The sequence below is a fragment of the Trichomycterus rosablanca genome, chromosome 13 (genome assembly GCF_030014385.1).
Source record: "Trichomycterus rosablanca isolate fTriRos1 chromosome 13, fTriRos1.hap1, whole genome shotgun sequence".
NCBI lineage: Eukaryota > Metazoa > Chordata > Actinopteri > Siluriformes > Trichomycteridae > Trichomycterus > Trichomycterus rosablanca.
The window spans coordinates 11,725,423-11,741,852 of NC_086000.1; the positions used below are offsets into that span (position 1 = coordinate 11,725,423).

Here is a 16,430-nt window from a genome sequence, read left to right on the forward strand (position 1 = left end):
GCATCTGTGACCAAGACAGCAAGTCTTTGTGATGTATCAAGAGCCACGGTATCCAGGGTAATGTCAGCATACCACCAAGAAGGACAAACCACATCCAACAGGATTAACTGTGGACGCAAGAGGAAGCTGTCTGAAAGGGATGTTCGGGTGCTAACCCGGATTGTATCCAAAAAACATAAAACCACGGCTGCCCAAATCACGGCAGAATTAAATGTGCACCTCAACTCTCCTGTTTCCACCAGAACTGTCCGTCGGGAGCTCCACAGGGTCAATATACACGGCCGGGCTGCTATAGCCAAACCTTTGGTCACTCGTGCCAATGCCAAACGTCGGTTTCAATGGTGCAAGGAGCGCAAATCTTGGGCTGTGGACAATGTGAAACATGTATTGTTCTCTGATGAGTCCACCTTTACTGTTTTCCCCACATCCGGGAGAGTTACGGTGTGGAGAAGCCCCAAAGAAGCGTACCACCCAGACTGTTGCATGCCCAGAGTGAAGCATGGGGGTGGATCAGTGATGGTTTGGGCTGCCATATCATGGCATTCCCTTGGCCCAATACTTGTGCTAGATGGGCGCGTCACTGCCAAGGACTACCGAACCATTCTGGAGGACCATGTGCGTCCAATGGCGGTGCCGTGTATCAGGATGACAATGCACCAATACACACAGCAAGACTGGTGAAAGATTGGTTTGATGAACATGAAAGTGAAGTTGAACATCTCCCATGGCCTGCACAGTCACCAGATCTAAATATTTTCGAGCCACTTTGGGGTGTTTTGGAGAAGCGAGTCAGGAAACGTTTTCCTCCACCAGCATCACGTAGTGACCTGGCCACTATCCTGCAAGAAGAATGGCTTAAAATCCCTCTGACCACTGTGCAGGACTTGTATATGTCATTTCCAAGACGAATTGACGCTGTATTGGCCGCAAAAGGAGGCCCTACACCATACTAATAAATTATTGTGGTCTAAAACCAGGTGTTTCAGTTATTTTGTCCAACCCCTGTGTATATATATATATATATATATATATATATATATATATATATATATATATATATATATATATATATATATACAGTGTATCACAAAAGTGAGTACACCCCTCACATTTCTGCAAATATTTCATTATATCTTTTCATGGGACAACACTATAGACATGAAACTTGGATATAACTTAGAGTAGTCAGTGTACAGCTTGTATAGCAGTGTAGATTTACTGTCTTCTGAAAATAACTCAACACACAGCCATTAATGTCTAAATAGCTGGCAACATAAGTGAGTACACCCCACAGTGAACATGTCCAAATTGTGCCCAAATGTGTCGTTGTCCCTCCCTGGTGTCATGTGTCAAGGTCCCAGGTGTAAATGGGGAGCAGGGCTGTTAAATTTGGTGTTTTGGGTACAATTCTCTCATACTGGCCACTGGATATTCAACATGGCACCTCATGGCAAAGAACTCTCTGAGGATGTGAGAAATAGAATTGTTGCTCTCCACAAAGATGGCCTGGGCTATAAGAAGATTGCTAACACCCTGAAACTGAGCTACAGCATGGTGGCCAAGGTCATACAGCGGTTTTCCAGGACAGGTTCCACTCGGAACAGGCTTCGCCAGGGTCGACCAAAGAAGTTGAGTCCACGTGTTCGGCGTCATATCCAGAGGTTGGCTTTAAAAAATAGACACATGAGTGCTGCCAGCATTGCTGCAGAGGTTGAAGACGTGGGAGGTCAGCCTGTCAGTGCTCAGACCATACGCCGCACACTGCATCAACTCGGTCTGCATGGTCGTCATCCCAGAAGGAAGCTGACGCACAAGAAAGCCAGCAAACAGTTTGCTGAAAACAAGCAGTCCAAGAACATGGATTACTGGAATGCCCTGTGGTCTGACGAGACCAAGATAAACTTGTTTGGCTCAGATGGTGTCCAGCATGTGTGGCGGCGCCCTGGTGAGAAGTACCAAGACAACTGTATCTTGCCTACAGTCAAGCATGGTGGTGGTAGCATCATGGTCTTGGGCTGCATGAGTGCTGCAGGCACTGGGGAGCTGCAGTTCATTGAGGGAAACATGAATTCCAACATGTACTGTGACATTCTGAAACAGAGCATGATCCCCTCCCTTCGAAAACTGGCAGTTTTCCAACAGGATAACGACCCCAAACACAACCTCCAAGATGACAACTGCCTTGCTGAGGAAGCTGAAGGTAAAGGTGATGGACTAAACCCAATTGAGCACCTGTGGCGCATCCTCAAGTGGAAGGTGGAGGAGTTCAAGGTGTCTAACATCCACCAGCTCCGTGATGTCATCATGGAGGAGTGGAAGAGGATTCCAGTAGCAACCTGTGCAGCTCTGGTGAATTCCATGCCCAGGAGGGTTAAGGCAGTGCTGGATAATAATGGTGGTCACACAAAATATTGACACTTTGGGCACAATTTGGACATGTTCACTGTGGGGTGTACTCACTTATGTTGCCAGCTATTTAGACATTAATGGCTGTGTGTTGAGTTATTTTCAGAAGACAGTAAATCTACACTGCTATACAAGTTGTACACTGACTACTCTAAGTTATATCCAAGTTTCATGTCTATAGTGTTGTCCCATGAAAAGATATAATAAAATATTTGCAGAAATGTGAGGGGTGTACTCACTTTTGTGATACACTGTGTATATATATATATATATATATATATATATATATATATATATATATATATATATATATCAACAAATTAAGACACACTTCACGTAAACAACTCCCCTACAAACATTTGTCAAGAGGAAACCAATGTGTTACATCAACCCCCCCTCTCAAACAGCAACAGCCGGCATTAGTTGTATCATCAGCGTTGGCTGAGACCGGCCTGTCCCAGAGGGCCACTCTCTATTCAATTACCTTCAATAACAGCACTTATCAGTGTAGTGAGTGGCCCTGTGGGAGGAGAGGGTCCTGATGAGCACGCTTAGACAGCAGCATTTATCATATCTAGGAACAGATGGGGACTGGTGGGGAGGGGGCAGGACAAGGCACGCGTCAGTTCCTCTAAGAACAAGACTGCTGGGTATCACTTGGCCACTAGAGAAAGGGTGTGTGTCCCTTGGGAGGCAGATCAGGCCGACGCGTGGCTCGCATGAATACAAAAATGTAATATGGTGATATGAATATAATGGTGGCAGGCAGAGTGGTGAGGCATAATGCTGGTTTCTGATTTTGTGATTGTCACCGCTGTGAGGAAATGCATGACAGGAGTCCAATGTGAAACAGGTTATTACACGGTCGCCCTTCAAATACGATTTAGAGTAATACTTAAAATACACCAAACTCCACCAGGTCTCCACCACTTGTGTGTCCTTCATGAGGTATCATCAAGGGAAAATTCACTGCCTGATTACACATCCCTATTAACCAGCTCAGGAGTTTAATGTTGGCTGCGTCTCCAGCACAGTAAATCGTCCCCCACTCCACCCTGTCCTGTTTGTCCTCCCCCGCCCTTCACCAGCTCATTTTAAAGGTGCTGAAGAGTGAAAGAAACATGAAAAAAACGAAGATTTAATAGGATTTACTGACAGCCAGGAAAGGAAAGAAAATTAAATCTTGCCATGTTAGGGCATTGGCATTAAAAATCTTTGGACACAAATAATAATCAGAACTTTGCACTTGTAGGCTAAACGTGAGCAGTGGGGCAATTTAAGCAAATTATGTGATACTGCGCATAACAATACTGACCATTAATCTGTTTGGGCTTTTAGAACAATTTGTTTGGTTGTACACCTACTAGATAAATAATTCCATTCCTTTTATCCAACTTTGACAAAATAATCATACAAGAAATTCAGATTAGAGGAAAAATAAAAAGAACAGGATCAAAACAATACAAATTATGGTGCATTAGCATAGGCTTAAATGATATAAAGTGGAAAAATATGTACATAGTAATGTTAGTGCACTATTTCTGTTTACTATTTTGATCTAGTTGCCATGGGTTTGTGTTTATTGCTGACTGTAATAGGCTCATGTGTAAGTTATTACCAAGTGCATTTTAAACAGTTGACGAACATATTTAAATAATTCCAGCAAGAGCATAATTTGTTGTGGTATCGTGCCAATTTCTGTGGTACTGTATTCAAAAGCAAAAATTTGGTATCTGTTATGTGACACCACAAAATAGGTAGGTTGTAAAAGAAAATTAAATAAGCACCTATTAAGGCACTAGATAATATTAAAGAAGAGCAGACAGAAAAAGTCCTTGACCTGATACAGCAAGGATAAGTCTATAATAATATTATCATTATTATAATGTTCAGGTCCTTTACTGCTTACCTTTACTGTTCTGTTAATACATTATATGGCTTTAGTGCCTATGTGGCCATTCTAATTGCTTTTACATACTAAGCATTGCTTAATATTTAGCATATACAGTGGTACCTTGTAACTCAACATCCCCTAAACTCTTAATCTTTGAAACTTGAAACCTTCATCAAGAAATTTGTACCCTTAAACTCAACGTTTACCTTAAATTCAACGTGTTCTGCTTTTATTTATCTATTTAATTTCATGACATAGAAACACTAAACCTCTCTTAATTATTACTGCTCATAAGTTCTCTCCACTAATGAAATTCCTCACTCATTGTAGTACAATAAGTTTTGTGCACTGTCATACTCCATAGTAAATAACAGTGCAGCCAGTGCAAAAGTTATAGTGCTGCTTCTCATGTGAATGCACTTTTCTTGAACAAACTATGGTATTTCAAGATCAAGCATCTCCACGATTAAGATGCATAGGACACAATAAACTGTTTTCAATTGTATTTCTATTGTTTTGTGTTATTTTTAATGTATGTGTCAAAAACAACCCAATTTTATTACATAAGCCTAAATATATGCAGTTCCATGGGACCATGGAACACATTATGGTTTTCCCATACATCCTTATGGGAAAAAATACCTTAAAACTCAACGCCTTTAAAACTTAACGCCACTTCCAGAACCAACTGACATTGAGGTACCACTGTATAAAGTAATTTAGGATTTCCTCCATCAGTTCTAACTACAGATTTGTAATTCTGAATTTTATGGTTTTTTTTTAATACATCTGACAAAAACTAAGGCTAGCGGAAGAATATATTAAGGCTTGTTACCAGGCACAAGACATTGAATTTTTTCACTGTAGGTTACGGCTCCTAAAAGTACAGCACCATCCCATTAACAGTTCACTGTCTCTGCTTAGACCATCAATGCTAGCTGAGCCATCCACATAAAAGCACGTTACCAAAAAGCTTCAAGTAGTTCTAAGCCTGAGCAATCACAAATGCACGACTGGCTTATTATCATTTTAATAACATTATTCACCAAAATGACACAGCCATGACAAATGAAATTTTACATAATACCCAGCTGATCCTCGGGCTTTTGATGGAATTTTACGAATTAGCGTTTATTGTACATGGTGGCATAGCTCTCTGCGCTCTCTGCACTCTCTTACTTTGTCAGCGCTGAGCTCTAAACTCTACCGACAGCTGGTTAAGCCCAATATGATTCCAAAATGTAGAATAGACAGGATCATAAATTCATTTATGAAACCAAAGGAAATGAACAGTGCTCAGTTAAACGAGTAGTATTTTCAACATATCACCTCATGATCAATTTTGTTAACTGGTGCAACTGGAAAACTGAATACATGCTATACAGAAATATTCTCGCCTTTAAACAGCTTTCTCACTTAATGCATGTTGTGATGCATCTACAAAAACCCCCAATTTCTTATCATATACTAATTACACTCCTAGATGATGACCTAATCATGTATTATTGTGGATGCAGTAAAATAGCCTTTAGACACCTGTTAATGCACAGTAGTAGCACACCTGTTGTAACCTCTATGCATAAGCTAGCTTACATTACTATCTGAAAGTAACCGTTAACAGCTACAGTGTACATGTACGTTACATTAAAAAGGCTGCACTGAATTCTCTTAATTTCTATTTCTGCACATTTCCCTTTTTTCCTAATCTAGCTGTATCTAATTATCCCTGTATCCAATCTTTTGTCTTTTGCTGCAGGTCCCATACCCAACACGTCCACTCTATAGTGTGCAGTAGCCAACTCTTCTTTTCACCTGCATGAGACAGATTTACACAAAGAGCAGTATCGCAGATGAGAGTGTCATACACAGCAATCTGTTATTCACCAATTCTGTGCAGGCATCATCAACCAGCCAGCAAAGGAAGCAATTGCAGAAGCAATGAGTAACCTCTTTGGTCCTTTCAACAGACAAAGAGGGCAGCACAGTCGCCTTACAGCAAGAAGGTCCTGGGTTCGGTCCCCAGGTGGGGCAGTCCGGGTCCTTTCTGTGTGGAGTTTGCATGTTCTCCCCGTGTATGCGTGGGTTTACTCCGGGTGCTCCGGTTTTCTCCCACAGTCCAAAGACATGCAAGTGAGGTAAATTAGAGATACTAAATTGTCACCTTGTGTGGTGAGTAACTACCGTTCTTGTCATAAATGTAACCAAAGTGTAAAACATGACGTTAAAACCCTAATAAACAAACAAACAAACAACAGACAAAGCCAATCGTGCATGTAGATGCCCGTCTGGCCGACAGCAAAGCTGAGATTCAAACCTAAGAGCTTGAGATCTTAGCAGTGGTGGGCTAGCATCTGAACCTTCTTATAATTATAAACCTAGTTATAATGTAAACCTAAAACTAAAAAAGAAAGCCGTACATCAGTTCTATGCAGAAAAACCTCAGTTTCTGGGGCCCGAGCTCATCTCAAAGCTCTGAAAGACAGTGGAAACACATGCTGTTGTCAGATGACTGTGCGGTCCAGCTCGTTTTTGGGAAAAACGGACGTTAAGTTTGGATTCTTACTGCATGTTTGTTTATTGGAATTTTAACGTCACGTTTTACACTTTGGTTACATTCATGACAGGAATGGCAGTTACTCATTACACAAGGTTCTTCAGTTCACAAGGTTATATAAAACACAGTCATGGACAATTTTTTCCTCCAGGAGGAAACTGGAGCTCCCGGAGGAAACCCATGCAGACACGGGGAAAACATGCAAACTCCACACAGAAAGGACCCGGTATCACCTGGGGAACGAACCCAGGACCTTCTTGCTGTGAGACGACAGTGCTACCCACTGAGCCACCGTGCCGCCCTCTTACCGCACGTTAAGCTGTTTTTTTTTGTTTTGTTTACAAAAATGTGGATATTTTGCATTATAACCCCATATGAAGGTAGAACACCTTTTATAAGAGGCAGAACATCTTATAATAATTAAACAAATGCTGTCATTACAAGCTTGAATAGGGCGACTGGATCTCCATTCATTTTGATTAGCATGTTTAGCAGTAGAAATGAACTGTTTGCTACAGACTTTATAAAATCTACATTCTGACTGCAGTGTTTATTTTCATCTTACTGTTCACCTTAATGCCATGATCATTACATTGTTTTGTTTTTTAGTAAATAATCAAGTATGACATTGATATGAAGCTCTGTGCTGTTTATATTTTGAGTGGATGCTACAAGTTTAAATACACTGACAATATATGCATCCCTAAATTCAGGTATTTTTAATTATGATAAAGCTAAACTTGTATTGTAAGAGTACAATTAGTGTATAAGCACAGCTGCATCAAACTGTAGCTAAAACAGATTGCTGTTTGGTATATAAAATATAGATTAAAAATGCTATTTGGAACTATCGCCATTGCTCAACAGCTTGTCGTTTTGTACAAAATGTGAATTGCTACTTTAGGACTAACAGCTCCATCTAGAGGAAAAACATAACAACTGCACCAAAGAGCGGCAATTTTATTACACATACAGTGTATCACAAAAGTGAGTACACCCCTCACATTTCTGCAGATATTTAAGTATATCTTTTCATGGGACAACACTGACAAAATGACACTTTGACACAATGAAAAGTAGTCTGTGTGCAGCTTATATAACAGTGTAAATTTATTCTTCCCTCAAAATAACTCAATATACAGCCATTAATGTCTAAACCACCGGCAACAAAAGTGAGTACACCCCTTAGTGAAAGTTCCTGAAGTGTCAATATTTTGTGTGGCCACCATTATTTCCCAGAACTGCCTTAACTCTCCTGGGCATGGAGTTTACCAGAGCTTCACAGGTTGCCACTGGAATGCTTTTCCACTCCTCCATGACGACATCACGGAGCTGGCGGATATTCGAGACTTTGCGCTCCTCCACCTTCCGCTTGAGGATGCCCCAAAGATGTTCTATTGGGTTTAGGTCTGGAGACATGCTTGGCCAGTCCATCACCTTTACCCTCAGCCTCTTCAATAAAGCAGTGGTCGTCTTAGAGGTGTGTTTGGGGTCATTATCATGCTGGAACACTGCCCTGCGACCCAGTTTCCGGAGGGAGGGGATCATACTCTGCTCAGTATTTCACAGTACATATTGGAGTTCATGTGTCCCTCAATGAAATGTAACTCCCCAACACCTGCTGCACTCATGCAGCCCCAGACCATGGCATTCCCACCACCATGCTTGACTGTAGGCATGACACACTTATCTTTGTACTCCTCACCTGATTGCCGCCACATGCTTGAGACCATCTGAACCAAACAAATTAATCTTGGTCTCATCAGACCATAGGACCTGGTTCCAGTAATCCATGTCCTTTGTTGACATGTCTTCAGCAAACTGTTTGCGGGCTTTCTTGAGTAGAGACTTCAGAAGAGGCTTCCTTCTGGGGTGACAGCCATGCAGACCAATTTGATGTAGTGTGCGGCGTATGGTCTGAGCACTGACAGGCTGACCCCCCACCTTTTCAATCTCTGCAGCAATGCTGACAGCACTCCTGCGCCTATCTTTCAAAGACAGCAGTTGGATGTGACGCTGAGCACGTGCACTCAGCTTCTTTGGACGACCAACGCGAGGTCTGTTCTGAGTGGACCCTGCTCTTTTAAAACGCTGGATGATCTTGGCCACTGTGCTGCAGCTCAGTTTCAGGGTGTTGGCAATCTTCTTGTAGCCTTGGCCATCTTCATGTAGCGCAACAATTCGTCTTTTAAGATCCTCAGAGAGTTCTTTGCCATGAGGTGCCATGTTGGAACTTTCAGTGACCAGTATGAGAGAGTGTGAGAGCTGTACTACTAAATTGAACACACCTGCTCCCTATGCACACCTGAGACCTAGTAACACTAACAAATCACATGACATTTTGCAGGGAAAATGACAAGCAGTGCTCAATTTGGACATTTAGGGGTGTAGTCTCTTAGGGGTGTACTCACTTTTGTTGCCGGTGGTTTAGACATTAATGGCTGTATATTGAGTTATTTTGAGGGAAGAATAAATTTACACTGTTATATAAGCTGCACACAGACTACTTTTCATTGTGTCAAAGTGTCATTTTGTCAGTGTTGTCCCATGAAAAGATATACTTAAATATCTGCAGAAATGTGAGGGGTGTACTCACTTTTGTGATACACTGTATACTGTAAATGTAAACGTATGAAATGTATTGAATGCCATTTTTCTAATGGTTTACTTATTTTGCAAACAAAGCTACACATATTAAGCTTTCCTACATAAAGAGCTAGCAGCAAGGCTAGTGTCAGGTAGCTTTTGAAGTAACAGTAAATTAGAATATGTTCAGCGTTTGTCTTGGCTTGCTAGGCACAAACGACATCTGGAATAAGGGACTGATACCAATCGCTTCTTTTGCAATCTTCTTATTATCTGTGTGTGTTTTTATTCTTAGCATGACTTGCTGGTACAGATTAGCTTAACTCCCGTCATTTTACACTCAATTTACAATTTACATCCTGGCTTGTTATGTTTTTAGATGAACAGTTTATCCTCATTCTTTGTCCATGGTGGCCATTATGGGGCACAGTGGGTAGCACTGTTGTCGCATAGAAAGAAGGTCCTGGGTTCAAGTCCCAGGTGGAGCAGTCTGGGTACTTTGTGTGAAGTTTTCATGTTCTCCTTGTGTCTGCGTGGGTTTCTTTCAGGGGCTTCAGTTTTCTCCCACAGTTCAAAGACATGTAAGTTAGGTTAATTGGAGCTAAAAAGTGTAAAATTGCCCTAGGTGTAAGTGTGTGTGTGTGTGTGTGTGTGTGTGTGTGTGTGTGTGAGAATGTGTTTGCCCTATAATGGACTGGTGACCCGTCTGAGGTGTTTCATGCCTTTCACTCAGTGGATCTTACCCACCGCAACCCTGAATAGGATAAAGCATTGGTAAAACAGAATGAATAAATGAATAAAAACAATTCTCATCGTGAGAACTATAAATCATGACCAACAATGGAGCTTCATTACCAACGGCAAAGCCACCTTGTCTTTATGAAGCAAGATAATCTATGTAATGTGATATTACAGCAAATTCCTGCAGTCCAAAGACATGCAAGTGAGGTGAAATGGAGACACTAAATTGTCCATGACTGTGTTCGATATAACCTTGTGAACTGATGAACCTTGCGTAACCAGCAACTATCGTTCCTGTCATGAATGTAACCAAAGCGTAAAACATCACATTAAAATCCTAATAAACAAACAAACAGCAAATGCCAGCAAACTTTTCGCAAAACTGTCTAAAAATTTAAATATTTTTGTAAAAAGTAGGAACATTGTTTCAGTTTTTTTTGTTTATGTTGGTTCAAAAAATTGTTTAGTGTACTTACACTCCTCCAAGCCCAGCTGATATGCCAAGTTCTGGAGCCCTTTAACCTTTTCCATCAGATTAGCTGTGGTCAAGCTTCCTAGTTCTGTGAAAGCAAAATATGAAGCAGATGAGTGAATAACATTTTAAATGAAAATATTATCTGTATGTTATCTGTAAATGTAAAACTCATAGTATGCACATATAATTGCTAAAATGCTCCAGACCTCTCAACATTTCAATATCTTCTGACTCCAATTCTGCCATCCACTTGGGTGGAGAGTTTGTGATTGGCTAAAAAAAAAAAAAGCAAACAAAATAGAAATTATCTTCCATTAATTGAACCATATTAGTTGTTATAATTCCAACAATTGGGTACATTACTTACATTTTTGAAAGAAGCAGCAAATTCTGAAACCCCTGGCACTGTTAAGAAAGAGAAAATAATATATTTAATCCCAAACAATATTATTTGAGCATTTACACAAGCATGTCTTAATCCAACAGAAAATGGATCATTTGTAATAAAAAGCACAGCTTACATTGTTCTGGCCAGAGGTCAGGTGAAGCTCGATCAAGCTTTTCATAGCTCAGCAAGGAAGATTCAAACTCCTCACCTATGAAAAGGAACAAAAACTGCATAATCCGTAACCTTTTTAAGTTTTTTTACTAATAGATAATTATTTTTAGCTTTAGATAGATAGATAGACAGACAGACAGACAGACAGACAGACAGACAGACAGACAGATACTTTATTGATACTTTATGAAGGAAATTAGAGTTCCAGTAGCAATGTACATCAAATCAAATACACACTATAAAGAAAAAAATTACAACAATATAAATTAGAGAATGTACAAACACTTTTGACAGATTGAGTGTAACCTGCATTTTACATATACTGCACAGCTACAGAGCAGTTATTAATGATGAGGATGGATTGAGTGTAAATAGACAAAATAACCAAATGGAATGGAATTAAAAGTGCAGAAAGGTGCAGTTCCAAGTATACAGTACACGGTCCAGAATAAATATAGATTAAATATTAAATATAAAGTGATGAGTGACAAGTATTGCACATTGGATTGGGCCAATATAGCCATAACTATATATACATTAGCATACATATGCATTTGTATGAATATACTTAGGTACACATATATACATGTATATGCGCTCAGTCCTTAGTGATCACCGTTGTCCACGAATGCTGGAGTTATAGAGCCTAATGGCTCTGGGGACGAATGACCTTTCTAATCTGTCCGTGGAGCAGCTCAGTGACAACAGTCTGTCACTGAACATACTCCTCTGTTTTACAACAACAGTGTGCAAGGGGTGGTTCACATTGTCCATGATGGAGTGAAGTTTGCTTAGTGTCCTTCTTTCAGCCACAGTCACCAGAGATTCCAGTTCAATGCCGACCACTGCCCCAGCACAGATGATCAGTTTGTCCAACTGTGCTTCGTCCTTCTTCTTAATACTGCCACCCCAGCACAGCACATCATAGAAAAGGACACTGGCAACCACAGACTTATAAAACATGTGGAGAAGTTTCTTGCAAATGTTAAAGGACCTCAGCCTTCTTAGGAAGTAGAGCCGGCTCTGTCCTTTCCTGTACAAGATGTCTGTGTTAGCTGACCAGTCCAGTTTGTCATCCAGATGCACCCCTAGGAATTTGTAGGTCTTGACCACCTCCACATCACTCCCCTCAATTGACATTGGCTGTGAGGGTTGCCCTGACCTACGAAAGTCCACTACCATCTCCTTTGTCTTGGATGCATTTAGCTGCAAATGGTTCACCCTGCACCACACAGCAAAGTCTTTCACCAGGTTCCTGTACTCCTCTTCCTGGCCATCCCTGACACATCCCACAATAGCTGTGTCATCTGAAAGCTTCTGCATGTGGCAGGTCTCAGAGTTGTAGCTGAAGTCCGATGTGTAGAGTGTGAAGAGGAAGGGGGAAAGTACAGTCCCCTGTGGTACTCCTGTGCTGCTGACCACTGACTCTGATGTACAGTCCTTCAGTCTAACATATTATGGTCTGTTAGTGAGGTAGTCAGTGATCCAGATTACAAGGTGTGGGTCCACTTGCATTCCAGTCAGCTTGTCTTTAAGTAAGAGAGGCTGTATGGTGTTAAAGGCGCTGGAAAAGTCAAAAAACATGATTCTTACAGCGCTGCATCCCTTGTCCAGATGAAAGTGGGTTCTGTGGAGAAGGTATTAATGTCATCTTCACAATACTAACATAACTGCAGTTACTACTCCTGACAGTATATGATGTGTGCATACAGTATATAGACTATAAGGCCAATAATATGAAAACAACCCTTCCATTGTTAACAGGTGTGTTAAATTAAACTTATAGGAAACAAATCATATGCTGTCCTACCTAATTTTGGCCACAAAGTGTATGACAAACAACATTTTACTATGACTGAACATGTAAAAAATAATTTTTTTTGATCACTTCTTTATTGTTGGATAATCAAGGACCTAACTAATAATAAAGTATCTATCTCTCTAAGAAGGGCCACGGCTGTCATGACATACACACCAAAGGCCTGCCGGGAAGGGAGGGGGGGGGGCTTACAGAGCGCAGTATTGCGTGCCTAGAACCATGCTCTGACATCCGTGATCACCACCCCCCAAGCAGACACCCTGCCCGGTTAGCAGAGGCCACACCTGCCTCAGCAACAAGGATCCCTTTTTCCCGCCATTGTCCCTCTCCCTACACTTACACAGCCAATTGTGTTTCTGTGTAGATGCCTGGCCGGCTAATAGCAGATCTGAGAATCAAACTTGAGAGCTTAAAATTTCAGCACTGGTGGGCTAGCATGTTTTACCACTGCGCCACCCGAGCACTTCAATGTCTGTGACCTTTGATGTGACAGCACTGCATTAAAAATCAACATACTTTTGTAATGGACATAGCCACATGGGCACAGGAATACCTCAGAAAACTCTTGTCAGTACACCCAGTTCATTGCTTAATATACAAATGTAAGTTAAAAACCCCACTACACAAAGCAAAAGCCACAAATTAACAACATCGAAGAATGGAAGTGACTTCTCTGGAGTCACCCAAATTTGAGATGAACTGATGCAAAGTGAAAATATGTGCTCTGGTCTGGCAAGTCCACTTCAAAAATAATTTTTGCATATAATTAATGGTGTGTTTTACAAGCCAATGAGGAAAATGACAATCGTGATTGGGGCATCACTTAATGTCATCTTGGTGACCTCTATTCAGGGCACAAGCACTGTTTTGAAAAAAGTGCAGGTGCTAGACTGGCTGGCCAGCAGTCTAGTCCTGTCTTCTATTAAAATTGTCTAAAGGGTTAAAGCACAATATACAACAACAAAGAGCCCAGGCAGTTAAATTGGATTAGCATTACTGGAAGCACATATTGTAGCCAAGAGTAACACTGTGGAACAGATGGTAAAGCATGCACCAAAAGGAACATATTGAAACAGAAATGGCTCCTTTCAAAAGCACATAATTCTCTAGAAAAGGTCAGTTTTCACTGACAGTGCTGGAGATCCATTACACTGCAAATTTCCATGCTTTCCCTTCTCCAAACACCTGATTTAACATATTGAGGACTTGTTAATTGGGCAGCACAGTGGCTAAGTCGATAGCACTGTCGCCTTACAGCAAGAAGGTCCTGGGTTCGATCTCCAGGTGGGGTGGCCCAGGTCTTTTCTGTGTGGAGTTTGCATGGGTTTCCTCCGGGAGCTCCGGTTTCCACCCACAGTCCAAAGACATGCAAGTGAGGTGAATTGGAGACACTAAATTGTCCGAGATTGTGCTCGGTATAACCTTGTGTAATGAGTAACTACCGTTCCTGTCGTAAATGTAACCAAAAGTGTAAACCATGATGCTAAAATCCTAATAAACAAACTTGATCATTAGAACTGAAGCTTAACCAGGTATGTTAAGAGTAGAAAATTTTGAAATCTACAGGACCGCTCTGGAATGTGATCACATGCTGCAGTTTTAAAATGTCATTTTAAAAAAGCAATATTCCTCTTCTAGGTTTACTTTACCGCTGGTTCTGTAGAAAACCAGCATGCCTTTATGCAGTTTAAGTAACTAGCAGTATCTTTGTTATTAAAAGCCAGCTAATGTTATGTTTTCTTACTACAGGGCAGTGCTAGCTCTCTGGCTGAACTAGTAATCAGAAGGTTGCCGGTTCATGCCTACCATTGCCAAGTTGTCACTGTTGGACCCCTGAGTAAGGCCCTTAACCCTTACTTGCTCAAATCGTGTTAGGTCATAATTGTAAGTCGCTTTGGATAAAGCGTCTGCTAAATGCAAATGTAAATACAAGCTATTTCAAGAACCTACTACTCAAGTCATAATGCTATATCTATGGTGAAAAAGGGGAAATTCCACAAAATTAAAGGTAAGGTATGTTTAAACGGTAAGTTTTATAGATTTATATTGGGTAAACAGGTAATTATTTAACTATTATTAACTATAGCGGTGTAGTCAGAGCGTCAAGGCTGTTTCAAACCGCATACTAGCAGACTAAATAGTGCGCTTAATTAGTACATAGACATTTAAGTCACTGCGTTCTCGACACAATTGGTATTATGCAATTTGAGACACAACCTGATAAACAAACAACAGCTGACCATCAGTAAATTATAGGTATTATTACTTTAAAGCTAAGAAAAGTACTGTTTAATAATAAATAAATCTACATGCACATACACAGAGCATTGTGCACAATAAATTCCTCACATCACATTTATACAATAAACAGCAAACATTCGTTACTAGAGAGGAATTAAATTTTACCTCCATTCGGAGACGCCATCTTAACAACTACTCACATGACGTACCAAAGCCAATCGCTCGGTAGAGGTGAACTAAAGCCCCACCCCGTCGTTTACTAGTGAAAGACTTCTGGGTAATGTAGTTTATAGACCGTTTCAATGAGGTAAACAATAACAATGCTACTGCGCATGTCTGTTCCTTTCGCTTTTCCGGTAGCGCCATTTTTAAACATCCATCCAGCAGTCAACATGACGAGCTCGTATTTTGCGAGTCTCCCGAACGCGGAACAAACGCGATATAAGCAGAAATTAATGATAGATCATCAAGTATATTTACCAGACCCTTTTGAGGAGAATTTAAGAAGACCGTGTTTTTCCGCTAACATAAAACGTTTGCCTGAGGTAACATACCCAGCCGTGTGTCACTACCTTGTTGAAACGGAGTGTGTTTACACCAGAGAGGCAGTGAAAGCATACCGCAGTTTGGACGCATACAATTAATTATTAAAATAATTATTGTGTCATCTCCCCTTTTGTGTCTGTTGAGCTAAGAGCCATTATAATATGATAAAAATATGACAAACCACAGTGAATTACTTCTCATCTGAATTAGAACGTTAGCTAATGCTAAAATGATTTTGTATAGCCTAACTGGAAATACATGAAATATTTTACAGTAAGCACAATAAATTCATAAATAGTATGTTTACTTTTTGTATTACAAAAGTAGAACCATGTTTCTTTACAGGTCTGCGTGTCATTTAATAATTAAGCTAAGCTAATTATTACAGCTAATTAAGCTGTTAATATAATTCCACATAGTGACAAGTTTATGGCTTTTACACAGTATTATAAGGGGAATGTAAACTTTTTAAGGCTTATGTTAGTTTATTCTGTTCTATTAATACAAATATTAAGCGCCTGCGTATTTTAATACACTTAAGCTAAACGTCAGGGACAAGACACCATGAGAACAGCGTTCAACTGAGTACATTTGTTCACAATATTTTAT

The 16,430-nt window shown here is 40.5% G+C and overlaps 1 protein-coding gene across 1 annotated transcript in view; it reads right to left on the reverse strand.

Annotated features, from left to right (window-relative positions):
• lin52 (lin-52 DREAM MuvB core complex component) overlaps nt 1–15,521 on the reverse strand; it is a 32,145-nt gene extending 16,624 nt beyond the window's left edge. The window contains exons 1-5 of the mRNA XM_063007179.1: nt 15,441–15,521; nt 11,178–11,252; nt 11,024–11,061; nt 10,863–10,929; nt 10,658–10,741 (exon numbers count right to left, since the gene is read on the reverse strand). Coding sequence (XP_062863249.1) covers nt 10,658–10,741; nt 10,863–10,929; nt 11,024–11,061; nt 11,178–11,252; nt 15,441–15,459 — 283 coding nt within the window. The 5' untranslated portion in view covers nt 15,460–15,521. The remainder of the gene's footprint in view (nt 1–10,657; nt 10,742–10,862; nt 10,930–11,023; nt 11,062–11,177; nt 11,253–15,440) is intronic.
• Nucleotides 15,522–16,430: the final 909 nt, after the last annotated feature.